This window comes from Micropterus salmoides, unplaced genomic scaffold (assembly GCF_014851395.1).
Source record: "Micropterus salmoides isolate LMB-PRFRI ecotype aquatic unplaced genomic scaffold, ASM1485139v1 Ms_hic_scaffold_11, whole genome shotgun sequence".
NCBI classification, from domain to species: Eukaryota; Metazoa; Chordata; class Actinopteri; order Centrarchiformes; family Centrarchidae; genus Micropterus; species Micropterus salmoides.
This window is the reverse complement of record NW_024040152.1, coordinates 17,280,502-17,296,729: the sequence shown is the minus strand read 5'-3', so window position 1 is coordinate 17,296,729 and position 16,228 is coordinate 17,280,502. Positions and strand designations below refer to the sequence as shown.

At 40.8% G+C, this 16,228-nt stretch overlaps 1 protein-coding gene across 1 annotated transcript in view; it reads right to left on the bottom strand.

Moving 5' to 3' along the window:
- Positions 1-875: 875 nt before the first annotated feature.
- LOC119897644 (H-2 class II histocompatibility antigen, E-S beta chain-like) overlaps positions 876-16,228 on the bottom strand; it is a 28,866-nt gene continuing 13,513 nt past the window's right edge. Inside the window, exons 4-6 of the mRNA XM_038711499.1 lie at positions 1,762-1,872; positions 1,647-1,672; positions 876-1,549 (exon numbers count right to left, since the gene is read on the bottom strand). Of these exons, the coding sequence (XP_038567427.1) occupies positions 1,523-1,549; positions 1,647-1,672; positions 1,762-1,872 (164 nt within the window). The 3' untranslated portion in view covers positions 876-1,522. The remainder of the gene's footprint in view (positions 1,550-1,646; positions 1,673-1,761; positions 1,873-16,228) is intronic.

Sequence of the window (16,228 nt, the reverse complement as noted above, 5' to 3'; positions counted from 1 at the left end):
TGACGCAGAAGTATAAATTGCAGTTAACGCACATTAAACTTGCATCAGCCAGATGCACCGACCACGGGAACGAGGGAAAAACAAACCGGAGCCAAACTCCTTCTCCCCGCTGCTTTCAAGCCAATACTATATAATACTATATTTCAAGCAGCCTTTAGATGCTTTAGAAAAACAGAACAGGATGAATAATGACTGAAGCAATTGGCATATTATATTACATTACCTTATCTAACCAAGGTGCAACTAATTGCAACAAGTCATACCACACAATGTTTGAATTTTTGATTTCACCCCTTAAGAGTTCTTAGTGCACAAATATTGTATTCATTTCATAGGTGTCATTTACACTGGATACTGGGGACATGTCTCCATCACTTTTCTGAAAAATGGCTTGCAACAAGATATGTTAAAAAAACGAATGAAAATACTTTGAGAAAGATTTATTTGCACAATAACAAAACATGCAATTTAAAGATAAAAAAAACAAATGTGCATTGGTCAAAAAAGTTTAAGCTAAAAAAATCTGAATCACTTTATTTAAATAAAGACAATTTGGTGCAGAAAATGTCTCCAGAATGCAGGAAATTAAGTGTTTAGTGCTCAAAATTTTCTAGGGGACCCCCATTTAAATATCTTTCAGTACTGAATATTTCATCAAATAGTGTTAAAATATCTTCTTGACTTGTTCCCATGAACCCAATATTGGGAATTGTGCATGTGTGCCAAATGTATCGTCATACCCCTAATCTGAACCCTTATGTGCCCACCACTTTTCAACACAAAGTGACGTCCTTGATTCATTTTATCTTATCACAGTACAAACACACCAAGTTATAGTGTGTTTATATATATTACATGAATTTAATAAAACTTTTTTTATATTTATATATATATATATATATATATAATTATTAAATTCATGTAACTTCGTGAATAATTTTCTCGGGCTTAAAATTAACACAGATTTTCCATTAAATGGCAATGAAGTTGGTATTAAATAGGTCTTAAAAAGTCTTAAATTTAACTTTGAGAATCCTGGGGGTACCCTGTAACTGGCCTAAATCTGAAATCTAATGATCTCACCAATAACTGCTAGTCTGATGCCTGAGCTACAGCATCTTCCTATGAGCCTGCTGTCATCATCCTGACAAGGAGTGAGACAGAGGCAAAGAACTATGGCTGGAAAGTCAAAGATACGCTTCTGAGGTCTTATTGAAAAAAGTTTAATAGAGAAGAACAAATATCAACTTAGGCCACAACATTGTAGAGAAGTAGCCTACAAAAGGAAACCACAGTGCTCTAAGCTGTTACTGAGATCTGGTATTTATCGTTCTACACTACTTTGAGCTGTTAGACTCATCTATTGTAGCCATATGATGAACATATATAGTTTAAAACATTTATGTTGCAGAAAAAGAAAAGAATGAGTCATTTATTGAAAGAAATTGGCACATATAAACGATTGATCTATTGGATTTGGTCAGTATAGTATTCTGAATGATTCCCAACAGGCTTTTCCTATTTAAAGTGTGTGCTCTGGACATAAACCCTGTAGGAAGATAGATTATTGAGTCAGATTAATGACACTGTGCCATAAATGTGTCGGACAAACTGACAGAAAGATGATGTTAAATGTAAATACTTACCTCAGTGGTTGGCACCAAAACCCGCACTGCAATCAGAAAACACACAAAGTGTGACACTGAGGTCTGAGCTGCTATCATTAGAAGTAAAACTTATTAATTAGAATTAATCTCTCACCAGTAGATTTTATCTTGTAGTAAATCCGCCCAGCAACTACAAAGACCAGACACAACAGCAGCCCTGCCGTCCCAACAGCGATTTTATTCATCCTGGATTCAGGCATGGGCTCTGAAAAGACAATTATCACAAACGCTGCATCATATTTCCATTCAGTGATATCACAAAAGTTCTTCTACCATTCCTCTACCTACTTTTGCTGCATGAGCAAGGCTACATGTGTTTGACGTTTTATCATAGACTGTGGTACATGAAGATGTAGAGCCATATTTCTGTTTATTATTAAGATAATAAATATGAACCGTTTTCGCAATGCAGAGCTGCAGTATAAATGCAGAAAAGACAGATGCATGCTGTGTTTACCTCTGAAGTGCAACGAGTGGGTAAGGGGAGACAGACTGATTTAAAAGCTGCCACTTTCAAGAGTGTCATTAAGTGAAACGTAGCTGTGTGTTCCGGCATGGTGACTGGTGTAACAGGGACACTGGTCTGCTTGTCATCATAGAAACAGATCATCAGATTGTGAAGTTTATTGTAGCTTTAGTAATGGCTACCTTCCCTCTGACTCACAGCTCCGCTGATCACTGGAGAAAATGTCTCGTGAGTGTTGATAGGTTATTATTCGCGACTTGTAACCAATCACACAGTGCCGTGGGCGGGACATTAAGCAAGACTACCCCTAGTGATAGAGAGAGGCAGCTGGATCAGAGCCAAAGTAGCGCATTTTAAAACAGATTTCACCCTAACAAAACTACGATCGCGCCCCCCCCCCTCCCCCCCCAAAAAAACGTCTATCATTTATTTTGTTGTGTTGCAGACTCGCACACTCAACACTAATCTAAAATTCACCTTAAAGCTAACTTCACTGTGGTCCGTTCTTCCACACTTGCTGGTGTTGCAGGGAAGAAATTTGCATTAAGAACAAACAAATGTGAATGAAAGTTTACTCATAAGTGGATAATACTGAACAGGAGGAATCAGACCATGCAAGCAAAAATGAGTTTAAACCAAAGAGAGAAGTCTGTTGTATGGACGAGCCACGCAACATTATTCCAGCAGTTTCAGCCTTGATGTATGTGTCAGGTAACATTTAATGGCTTGCTCACAGGCATTCAACTTACTTTCTAGTTCACCAAGATATGTTGTTGTTGTGATGTTAGCTATAGCAGCAGGAGAGTTGTATCGCTGTCTGGAGCTGCTGTGCTGCTCTGGGACCGTCTTGTCCTCTCATGTTAGCTTTGCAGCAACAAATAGCAACAGCTTCCTAACCCACAACCTAGCTAACATTAGTTACATTAATTGCTATGTTGTTGTTAACTCTTTATTGTGATATTTGTCCTGGTGTTGGATTTCTCCAGAATAGCTAACCCCACCTTTATGATGCATTGAATTTACAAAAACATGCTGTAAATCAGGATACAGTATATCGTTATTGGGATATGAAATGACCTATATCGTGATATGAGATCATATCTCACAGCCCTAGCCACAGGTGTATACAATCAAGCACCTAGGCATGCAGACTGCTTCTACAAACATTTGTGAAAGAAAGGGTCGTTCTCAGGAGCTCAGTGAATTCAAACGTGGTACTGTGATAGGTTGCCACCTGTGCAATAATTTAATTTATGAAATTTCCTCACTACTAAGTATTCCATGATTAAATGTTAGTGGTATTATATATATATATATTACAAAGTGGAAGCCATTGGTTATGGTGTGGGGGTTGTTTTTCAGGGGTTGGGCTTGGCCACTTAGTTCCAGTGAAAGGAACTGTTAATGCTTCAGCATACCAAGACATTTTGGACGATTTCATGCTCCCAACTTTGTGGAAACAGTTTGAGGATGGCCCCTTCCTGTTCCAACATGACTGCACACCAGTACACAAAGCAAGGTTCATAAAGACATGGATAGGAGTGGTGTGGAGAACTTGACTGGCCTGCACAGAGTCCTGACCCCAAACCAATAGAACACCCTTTGGGATGAATTAGAGACTGCAAATCAGGCCTTCTTGTCCAACATCTGTGCCTGACCTCACAAATGTGCTTCTAGAAGAATGGTCAAAACTTCCCAGAAACACACTGCTAATGCCTTCCCAGAAGAGTTGAAGCTGTTATAGCTGCGAAGGGTGGGCCAACTACACATTAAACCTTACGGATTAAGAATGGGATGTCATTAACCTTCATGTGCATGTAAAGGCAGGCAACCCAAAACCTTTGGCAATATAGTGTAACATTTAAATGTATACAAAGAAAAATGGCATGGGTTGTAACTTAGCCCATAGTTCTAGTCCTTAGGTTCAGTGTCTAAGATTTAGTGCCATCTAGTGGTGAGGGTTGTGAATTGCAACCATCTGTCCAGTCTACCACTGTCGCCTGCCCTTTCAAAGACCGTAGGACAGCTACAGTGGCTGACACAGCACAAAAGGTGTCTGAGACAGCAGAGAATGGCCACTCAAGAAGTGAGGTTTCTTTAGTATATTTATTAAGAAATTATATTTACTTAATTATTCAGTAAAACCATATGTTATTGTGACTTGGTCTCTGACAGACAACATGGAAAATGTAAGCCAAGAGTGTGAAACACTGTCACTGTTTCTGCACCACAGTCCATTATAAACCACATATTACAGTTTTTTGGATTGCTTACACACTAAAATTAAAAGTAGTACACTATTAGCAAAACCTTACACTCAAGAAGCAAAACATCAGCCCATATTTGCACAACTATAAGCACATTGTCAACCTCACACTTGTTGCAAAACTCTACACACAGTGATTTGCAAAACACTAAACACACTTAACATACATTATACACAAAAATCTATCATGAAGTCACTTCCTTGCAATACCAAAGCACTGACTGTCAAATTACTGCACCGTCCAACCAATTGGTTCAACACAGTCATCAGGTGTGCAAACACTTGTTTGCTTAATTGTAGACACACCAATCAGGTGTATAAGCACTATAAAAAGCAGCAGGTGAGTTCGTCGGTCTTCAAGCACAATGGAAAGAGTCAGAGAAAGAGTAAGACGAGGAGGAGAACAAGGAGGAGAACAAGGAGGAGAACAAGGAGGAGGAAGGGGAATCAACAGAGGAAGAGGAAGACAAGAAGTTGCTCAAAGAGGACCGAATCTGACAATTTGAGATCCGCGCAACACTGGTTGACCACGTTGTCAACCACGGCCTGACGCTGAGGGAGGCTGGACTGCGAGTACAGCCAAATCTAAGCCGATACACAGTGGCAAGTGTGATGAGAACATTTTGACTGGAAAATAGGTATTGTAAAAATATCATATCAAAAACATCTGCACGGTTTCAGTAACTGCTTACAGTACTGCATTCTATGCACTATCAGCACTTCTGTTACCTTTTCCTGTGAAATTACTGTACTATTGTATACTGTTTTTATTTTTCTACATAGGATTGAGGGTCAGGAACGACAAGGGGGAAGGCCTTCTATGTTCACAGAACAGCAAGAGGGGGAGATAGTAAACATGGTTTTGGCCAACAATGCTATATCACTCAATCAGCTCCAAGCTAACACTGTCAATAACCACGCCAGTTTCAACGATATCCATCAGGTCTCAACATCAACACTGGCACGCATCCTAAAAAAAACCCAAAACATATTCAAATGAAGCAAATTTATCAAGCGCCTTTCGAGCACAATTCCGAAAAGGTGAAACGACTGCGGCATGATTAAGCAGAGGTATATATTCACTTTAGCAGTGTGATCTTGCGTACTGTCTCATAATCTTTTACTGTAATATGTATACTAGATCTACACTGAACTACACAATTTTGCCTGACACTGTTCTTCAGAGAGTTTTATGAATGGATGGAGAGGAAATCCAGCATGAATTCATTTACGTAGATGAGGCTGGGTTCAACCTGACGAGAACTAAAAGGAGGGGAAGAAACATCATTGGCCACAGGGCTATAGTCAATGTCCCAGCAACGTGGGGGTAATATAACACTCTGTGCAGCCATTACACAGAATGGGGTCCTCCACCACCATGCCCATATGGGCCCTTACAACACAGCACTCATACTTACATTCTTGGACCAATTGCACAACATAACAGCAGCAAATCAAATCGATCATATGCAATACATTGTTGTCTGGGACAATGTGTCTTTCCACCGCTCTGCTCTGGTTCAGAACTGGTTTCAGCAACATCCACATTTCACCGTCCTATATCTTCCACCATACTCTCCATTCCTCAACCCTATAGAAGAGTTTTTCTCGGCATGGCGGTGGAAGGTAGATATGATCTCCGTCTCCAGGCTGAGGTACCCCTCATCCAAGCCATGGAGGAGGCCTGTGACCAGATGGAGGTAGCAGAAATGCAAGGATGGATTCGTCATTCAAGACGTTTCTTTCCAAGGTATCTTGCTATGACAACATTGCCTGCGATGTTGATGAAATTCTCTGGCCAGATCCAGCTAGACGAAGAGACAATGTCTAGTTTTTTTTTTGTTTTTTTTTTACAGTAAACTTACAGTACAATACGTAAAGTGACATTTTGTTGCAGTATTATGAATCTCCATGTCAACATTTTGGGCACGTTGAGAAATAAATGAGTTTCTTCAGTCTGCAACATTGGTCTTGTGTAGTGTTTGGTGAATTTACATTATATTTGTACTTTGTTGATGGTAGCCTACTCTAATCTTAGGGAAGTAGAAGTGCTAAAAGTGTTTTAGGTTTATCACAGCAGAGTGCAACTCGTGCAAACAGAGTATAGTAATGTGAAACGTGTGTTTCATATGGTAACAAAGTGTGGTTTTTAAACAGAAGTGTATAGTTTTTACAAGAGTGTTTGATTATGCAAAGGATCTGTAGTGCTGTGGTTGTGCTAATTGTGTGTAGTGTTTTGAAAACACTGGCCCTGTTTTGAAAATCGTGCTTAAGCAATCCAAAAAAACTGTTAATAAAGTTTATAAAAACATTAACAAGGGAAACACATTCATTTTCTCTGTGATTATGGACCCTCCAAAACTGCCAGCCAACAATAATATCTGGCCCGCAGCCATATTATGTTGCTTTGATAGCGGCAAAAAATATAAACAAATAAATCTTTGTCGTGGCAGAAACAGTTAATCAAATAATCACTTCCTCTTTAGTGGTTTTGCCTACAAAATAAAAGTGCAAGAAGCTTGTTTATTGTAATGCTGTAGTTTGAGTTGAACTGAGCTTTTACTTTGAAAAATTCTGAACGACATTAAAAGAGTCTGTAGCCTGCTTGACACACCTCTGAAAGAGCCATCAGAGAACATGATTCCCCTAAATGTCCTCTGCCTGGAGATACTGGGGAAATGCAAAAGCATCCGCAGGTTGATGGATGCGGATCAAACACCGAAACAAAAACCGTGCAGCACGTGCCATGATCTGAGAAACATTCGCTACAGAATCCATTTGTTGAAGAGAGAAAAAAAAAAGTTATCACGAGGTGGGTTCAACACTCAACCCTTGGGTTGCAAGTAGGGCTTGACATTAACTTTTCTGCTCACTAGCCAATGTGGCTAGTGGGTTTCCAAACTTACTAGCCAAGCAGCGTTTGCTTAAATTGGCATGCTAAAATGTACTATTATTATCATTAGCTCTGATAAGGTTGTGTGTAAAGCTCCTGTTTTTGAAAACATGTAGTCTACTAAGATAAACACATAAAAGAGTAGCTTCTTAATGGATATACTAAAAATGCTGCATGGGTGTAAAAGATAAATTTTTAAAAATCGTGAAACACAGTTTAAGTAAGTTAAAGTTTAAGTAAATACTGTTATACAGAGTAGAGAATAAAAAGAACCTGCATTAGAAACAAAGAGCAAAGAATAAATTATATTGAAAAATCCACAATTAAGGCAACAGAATAAAAATTTTCTGTAGGCCTATATCAGTTTTGGGCACTTTGGATTGTTTGTTTTGCATCTGCTTTTCCTTAGAGCTTTGACTGGATTTATTTTTATCATCTACTTCCACATTTAATAACTATACAGGTCTTTATTTTCCAGATTATTCCCATACAAATGCATCTCCTGCTTTCCTAAATGGTATGATTACTTTTATTAAAACTTTTTATCAACTCTGGAAAGCTAGTTCTGACATGATGATATGATGTGACATAAGGGCAGCGCTGCTAGTTAAGTTCAACTTTATTGTCAGAGTCGGGGTCCATTAGAAAATTTGCCGAGTTTTGCCGCCTCTTAGTTGTTCTGACAAGTCATTCATATACAAGTTGAAAAGGGCTGTGAGAGTAACCCCCCTTGTCGTACTCCATGACCAACACCAAACGAAGTGGAGACTCTATTACCCCATCTGACCTGCATACTCTGGTTGGCATACCAGTATGCCAGGATTCTTATCATGCTGTCAGGCACGCCCCTTAGTTTCAATTTCAGAAACAACTTCCAGTGATTGACTCGGTCAAAAGCTTTAGAGGCATCTATAAAGCCAATTAGAACAGAGGAGTTCAAGGCATAGATACATAAATCAGTACCATGCTTAGCCTTAAAGCCAAACTGGTTGTCTGTGGTATCAATATACTCACTCAGATGATCTAATAAAATCCTTTCTAAAACTTTAGATAACACACTGGCTAGTGCGATTGGCCTATAATTATCCACGCTTCCAACCTTGCCAGCCTTGTCTTTAATGACAGGCACAAGAGTAACGGCTAACATCAAGTCTGGTAACATTCCATGGGTTATAAAACCATTAAAACAAAAGGCAAGAAGGGCTGCAACCTTTGGGCTTGCATATTTAAGGTGCTCTGCTGTGATTTGATCTGAGCCACTAGCTTTATTATCAGATAACTGAGAAATTGCTTGATGGACTTCATAGGTTGTGATTCCCATTGTGTCCCTTTTGGCAATATTTCCCACTTTACAGGGATCACTATTGACGCAGTTAAATAAAGCCGAGTAGTGTTGCCTCCACAACTCCCTCTATAGTGCATGGTAACAGAGTATTACCCTTGTTTAGGGCTCTTACCTCCTTCCAAAAGTTAGTGGTATTATTACAAAGGAGCTTTTCAGCCAAAGAGTCTGCTCTCATGACTTGCTCGTGTTTGCAAATATAACAAATTGCATATTTATACCTAGCATTAGTGATCTTTTTGAGGTCCAGGACAGGCCCCTGTCTGGGTCTACCAGCCAGAACCCAAGCTTTAAATGCCTCCTTGGCTTCCGCATTATGTGCAGCTACAAATTTATTCCAGCCTGGCTTGATGTTATGTGCCTTATCAGATTAAGTAAAATATGATCTGCCTCATACACAGCTCCCACAATACAATCATACATTGCACAGAGAGCTTCACGATGAGCAGTGTCATTACAGTTACATTAGAACACATAATTGCGCTTTTTGGTAAATATACACTACTCAGAAGAACATCTGTTTTCCTACAATATAACATCTTCATTTGTGAGCTTAGCCCAATCCAGTTTAGCCTTGCAGGCACTCTTACCCCTCATTGGTCATCTCAGGAAGACTATCGACATCAAGCAACATAGCAAAAGGCAAAATAGCATGGGCATCTGCAGTGCTAAAGCAATGATCAAGCCATGATGTGTGCCAGGCTTCACTTATGTAAGAATAGCTATCTGCAGGTAACAACAATTGGCTAGATAATATAAGGTTATTGTCTTCACAAAACTGTAACATATGTTTAGCAAACAATGAAATTCTGTCTGAAAGATCAACATTCATATCACCAACCACATATACACTTGATGATGACTATATGAGTAAAAGAATTTATAAAAGCAAGTCAAGTATTTTCAAGTATTCATCCTTATTCTGCTGACACTCATATGGTGTATATGTTAAAGGATAATAAACTCTTTGTTGTTAACCTTTAACTGTACTGCAATGCACCAGTCAACTTCAAGCCTTTTGACTTTTATCTCTGAGTCCAACTTTTTGTGCCAAAGGAGAGCCACACTTCCTGCTATCCTTCCTCTCACTATTCTCATAGAGAGGTCAGTTGTAGATTCACCAGCACCGTGGAAATTGTCTTTAAATGAGTTCAATTTTCCCAAATCTTGTTTAGGTAAAAATGTTTCCTGTAGACATAAAATGTCACAGCTTTGCCCTGTGCCCTGCGCTGCTTCCAACACGCAGCCCCCGACAGTTGTAAGATACTACATGCATGGGAGAATTTAAGAGGACAGTGCTGCCATAGCCCCAATCGGCACAACTGCTCCAAGTGTTGAACTGGGTACATCAATACTCATCACTCCCGCCTTACGTGGCTCATAGTATCGCCGCACAACAGAACCTTCAGGCCAGAGTTCTGGGTTGTACATCTCTGCGACTTCACTGCATTCCACACACACTTTAAATGAACTGTATCTATTACGCACAGTGACAACCCGTTGACAGGTAACATCACGGCCAACTTTTCTTGAAGATAGTTAGCCAGCGTCTCTGCATCAAGGTCTGGAGAGAATTTGGTATCAAAAAATACTTACCAACTGCGTCCGAACCACTTCTATATTTCTTTGCGCAACTGTGCCAACAATAGGCTTAGGCATCCTCCGCTCTAATTTGTCAGCATGCTCTTTTACCAGAGCCAACTAACCCTCAGTATGCTTCGTCATTCGTCAGCCCAGTTTCACAACATAGCTCCATTTTGGTGAATCTGGCAATGCCGCAGTCCCTCCGGGGCACACAGCTGGGCCCACAGTGAGGCCCCCCACACCATCACTGTAGTAAAGATCCTCAATTTATCTTTATTTTGTTCACTTCCTTTAGTTCCTGTTCTTATCACTGATTGGCTCCCACTTCCACCTTTCATTCCTCCTAATTGAGTTGATTGAGTTCACCTGTTCACACTATTTAAGGACTGCACTCCCTTTCACTTCCACATGGGGCGGAAGTTCTGGTAAGAGAAGTTTAATTTACTCTTTAGTTTTATCCTAGGTCCATATTGATGAAAACTTAGTTTAGATGTCTGTCTCTTCTTATTTCCTTGAAATGGACATGTGAGTTTAGTTTCTAATGCTTTTTTGCTTGCTTGCTTTCAGATCAAACAACTCATGTGTCTTTCTTTTCCCTCATTATGTTGACAAATGCCTCATCTGAATTGGAAGAAAAAACGTTTTTCAGAGGATATTCATAGTTTCCTGGCTTCCTTCTGCGCATTCTGACCGTTGCGCCCAATGACGATAGCGAATGTACCCTTTTGAACCCCTCCTACTTTACAGTCACCCTCGCCCTCACCGATACTCGCGCAAGGCGTAGGTCTACAGGTCTGAGGGATTGTGGCTGCCCTGTGACAGATTCACCTTTGATCGTCCTTTGACAAAAGTCTGGATGTCATATTCGGCACGTGCACCATTGCGTGGCGGCACTGCAGGAGAGAATGAGACGCGCCTGTGGTCTGGATTCTCCTGCTATTAAAAAATATCGCCGCTGCTGGTTAAGTTGATGATAAACGGCGGGCTAAAACAGCCCTCGGTCCGACGGCCAGTCCGCTAGTTTAAAGAGGTGGTATTATGCTCATTTTCAGGTTCAAAGTCTTATTTAGGGGTTGTACCAGAACAGGTTTACATGGTTTAATTTTCAAAAAACACCATATTTATCTCATACAGCACATTGCTTAAGCTCTTTTCACCCTATGTGTTGTACGCTCCGCACTTGAGCTACAAAATCTTGGAGTTGCACATGTGCAGTTCCCAGGTAAGGACTACTAGCCAATCAGAAGCAGAGAAGGGCGGGTCGTAAGTAACAAGGTAGTGTGATCCCAATCAAAGCCGCTTCAGACTGCGACCGTATCCTAGCAGATGGTATAAGTTACTCAAGTCCACAACCACACAACATCATTGTTCCACATCTTACCATTAGGACTGAACGTTGAACTGTTGCCGGTGGTCTGACTATCTATGCTGCCTTGCCGAAAAATGCTTCCATAGCGCAAATCGATAGACTCGACTTGGCCCTGCTCCGTTTTCTATTGCAGATAGTACCCAGAGATAGCGACGCCACACACAACTACCGCGACGCAATGTTAAATGCGACACACACCAGCGATCCACACTGCTCTTAAAATGTATACAGTCTACGGTTAAAACGTTTCAATATTACTCAGAATGTAAAGACAGATAAGCGGTATGAAAACCTTCCAGCTGTTTCCTCTGCCGTTGTTGCTGTAGCGGTCTGTGTGACGGTGGGAGCAGAGGGCGGCTGGCCAGCCTCACACGCTCGTCCTGCAGGAGGCATCCCCGCAGCCACTTGCGGAGCTCCTCAACTCCGAAAATATTCAAGCACTGGCTGACATGAGCGTTGCTGACGTACTGCGGTAAGCGTGTCGAGTCATTTCCGTTTCCGGTGCTTGCGTGTTGGTACCGTGTTGAGCTGCTCTCGCTAAATACAGTTACATTTGTTAGATTACAGCAGCCAACTGTCCGCTAAACACTTATTCTTACAGTAACTTTGCTTAAGCACTCGGTTATTTCCATCTCATAGTTGTTCTAAAGTTTTGGTAGCTGATGCTACAGTACTTTAGCTTAGCCGTTAGCGACTTTAGCTTGGCAGCTAGCGATGGCTTCTCCTTCTACCTCTTTCTCCTGCTCGGTGTGTCAGATGTTCAGTTACTCCTCTGCCTCCTTTAGCGGTAATGGTACGTGAAATAAGTGTAGTTTATTTATAGACATGGAGGTGAGGCTCAGTGATTTAGAAGTCCGGCTCCGCACCTTGGTAGATCAGTCTTTAGCTACTGTAGCTAGCCAGTCCCCGGTAGTCGGTGTGGAACAGCCTGAGTTAGCCTGTGGTAGCCGTCCCCGGCATCTCCTGTGCAGCCAGGAAGGGGTGGCTGGGTGACTGTCCGAAGGAGGAATAGTCGTCGAGTCTTATTTGAAACTGCTGGATAAGGATAAACGTAAATACAGTAAGATTGTTATTCACGTTGGCGGTAATGACTCCCGGTTACGCCAATCGGAGGTCACTAAGATTAATGTTGAGTCTGTGCGTACATATGCAAAAACAATGTCTGACACCGTAGTTTTCTCTGGACCCCTGCCAAATCTGACCAGTGATGACATGTATGCATGTCGTCATTCCGCTGGATGTCCTCGGCTGGTTGTCGAGGTGGTGTCCAGCAAACGATGGGCTTTGTAGATCATTGGGAGACCTTCTGGTCTGATCCGGAGAGACGGCATCCATCCCACTTGGGAAGGAGCAGCTCTCATTTCTAGAAATCTGGCCAAGTTTATTAGTGGACCAAATCCATGACAACCCAGAGTTGAGACCAGGATGCAGAGTCGCAGTCTAACAAACTTCTCTGCCCTTCAAATTCAGCAGTACCCACCCAAAACCCTACGCAGAGTCGCAGTCTAACATACTTCTCTGCTCCTCCATTTCAGGAGTTAATCCTACAGTGGCTGTGTCTGCCCCCGACCATCAAAATTATTTAAATCAAAGGTAAACAGAAGATGAGCTGTACATAAAAACCTCATTAAAACCACAAGAGCAATAGTGCAAACTAATAGGAAAATTAAATGTGGACTCTTAAACATCAGATCTTTCTCTTCTAAAGGTGTACTAGTAAATGAACTAATATCAGATTATGATATTGATTTATTTTGTCTTACTGAAACCTGGCTGGGTGATGGAGAATATGTTTTCCTAAATGAATCCACCCCTCCAGTCATATTAATACTCACATTCCTCGAGGCACAGGCCGAGGAGGTGGCGCTGCAGCTAACTTCGACTCTAGCCTACTAATCAGCTCTAAACCTAAACTATAGCTCATATGAAAGCCTTGTTCTTGGTCTTTCGCACCCAAGTTGGAAATCACTGCAACCAATTCTTTCCGTTATAGTGTACGGAGCACCTGGTCCGTACTCTGAATTCTTATCTGAATTTGCAGAGTTTTTGTCAACTTTAGTCCTTAAAACGGACTAATATTGTAGGGGATTTTAATATTCATGTGGACATTGAGAATGACAGCTTCAGTACTGCGTTTATGTCTCTGTTAGATTCCATTGGCTTCTCTCAGAGTGTTCATGACGTTTTAACCACACCCTCGACCTTGTTTTGGTACATGGTATTGAAATTGAACATTTAATAGTGTTCCCACAGAATCCCTCTTTGTCCGACCACTGTTTGATAACTTGAGTTTGTATTGCTGAACTACACGCCATTGGGCAAAAATTTCTATAAAAGATGTCTGTCTGATAGTGCTGTAGCTAAATTTAAGGATGCGATTCCATCAGCTCTAAATTCATTATCAAGTCACAAAGTAACGGAGGACTCCTATGCTAGTTTCAGTCCCTCCCAAATCGATCATCTTGTTAGTGCTGCAGGCTCGCTGCAAATGACACTCTACTCTGTAGCCCCTCTAAAAAAGAAAATACTAAAACAAAGACGGTTAGCTCCATGGTATAATACTGAAACTCGCAAATTAAAGCAAATATCGCGGAAACTTGAGAGGAATTGGCTTTCCACCAAACTGGAAAATTCTCGTTTAATTTGGCAAGATAGTCTTAAAACTTACATGAAGGCCCTCCGTAATGCCAGAGCAGCGTACTACTTGTCATTAATAGAGGAAAATAGGAACAACCCTAGGTTTCTTCTTCTTCTTTCAGCACTGTAGCCAGGCTGACAGAGTCACAGCTCTATTGAGCCAAGTATTCCCATAGCTCTCAGTAGTTACGACTTCTCGAGCTTCTTTAATGATAAAATTCTAACTATTTGAAAAGACAAAATTCACCAAGACCTGCCCTCAACTGGCACCAACTTATCTCTAAACTCAGGAACCTCAGAAACGGCTGTAAAACCAGATATGTTTAGACTGCTTTGCTTCCCTCAATCTTTACCAACTAACTTCAATAATTTCTTCATCTAAACCATCGACCTGCCTCTTAGACCCCATCCCGACTAGGCTGCTTAAATAAGTTTTACCCCTAGTTAGCACTTCTATACTAGATATGATCAATATATCTCTATCAACAGGCTATGTACCACAGTACTTTAAAGTAGCTGTATTAAACCTCTTCTGAAAAAGCCCAAACTTGATCCAGATGTTTTAGCCAACTATAGACCTATATCTAACCTTCCATTTCTCACTAAGGTCCCAGAGAAAGCAGTTGCTAAACAGCTGTGTGACTTTCTACAGAGCAATGGTTTATTTGAGGATTTTCAGTCAGGATTTAGAGCTCATCATAGCACAGATAGCACTGGTGAAAATTACTAATGACCTCTTTATTGCATCAGACAAAGGACTTGTCTCTATACTGGTTTTATTAGATCACCTCAAAACTTCTCAGAAGTGGATTTAGTGGTGAAATTCCATACACAAACTGTAAAATATAAAACTTTCTGTTGCTGGCCACAGTCAGGCGCACGTGATGATGATGCAGCGACTAGTGAATATTTTCTCTGACCAATCAGCAGTCTGTCGTGTTTTCAACTTACATTTAAGTATTCCTCAGCTCGCTTGGAACCTTGTTTTCTGTGGGAGATGAACTCCCTCTGGGCTGGACTCTGGGCTTTTTCACTTTGCAAACCTGTTACATGCAGGAAAAACTCAAAAGGAGAGGGGGAAAAGCCAAAAAGCATAATACCACCTCTTTAATCTCCACAGCGTCTTCTTGTTTACAGTGTTGTCGGTCAAGACTATCTGGTTAAGTCTGACGTCATGCGTGACGGTTAGTTACTTCTGGGTCCACGCCCGTTCGGATCAAATCAGCAAAGCATAGCGTAACCTGTGAATCTTTTCACTAACATCCTTCTTTAGTGAGGCACCCTTGACTGTGAAAGGGTTTAAATTCATTTAACTCAGGTTAGTGTAGCTCATCATTCAGGTGGCATACTTAATGGTAGGGTCCAGGAATCAATGAAAGAACACTTACGAGGTTGAGGTGAGTTAGCAGTAAGATGGCTAGCTAGGTGACAATGTACATGAAGATGAAAAACTAAACATGTACCAGCCAGGTTTTGAGTTGGAATGAACTTAGGCAAGTTGACATTTCGCGTAAAGTTCATCATCTGCCAACCCCTGGCTAGCTACAGAAATATTTTTATGATAACATTGCAGCCCTGGTAGCAATGTATATATCATAGTGTCAAATTACAATTCATTTGTAACTTCAGATGCCTCTTGGAAAAACTAAAATTTTTCAACATGCTAAAACCAGATAGCGAGACTACATTAAATATTGATTTTCCATCTGAATCATCAGAATGGCTAAAATTGTACCGTACCTACGTGGGCTACTGTTAATAAACGTATGATTGGCTGTCCGCCCAAGGCTTTAGGGACCTTGAGTATAGCTTAATTGCACGAATTTCTGGTATTTGTTAGTAATGATTCAAATATGCAAAATCGTTGCGTTAATCAGTCAGTCTCAAATCTCAGGGCGAATCCTCTGTGCAGGGACCGAGGATGCTAAACAGTACACACAGACACAAATCACTATAATCAAGGTGAAATTTATTGACTAACTAAAGGGAATACAACAGTGAGTA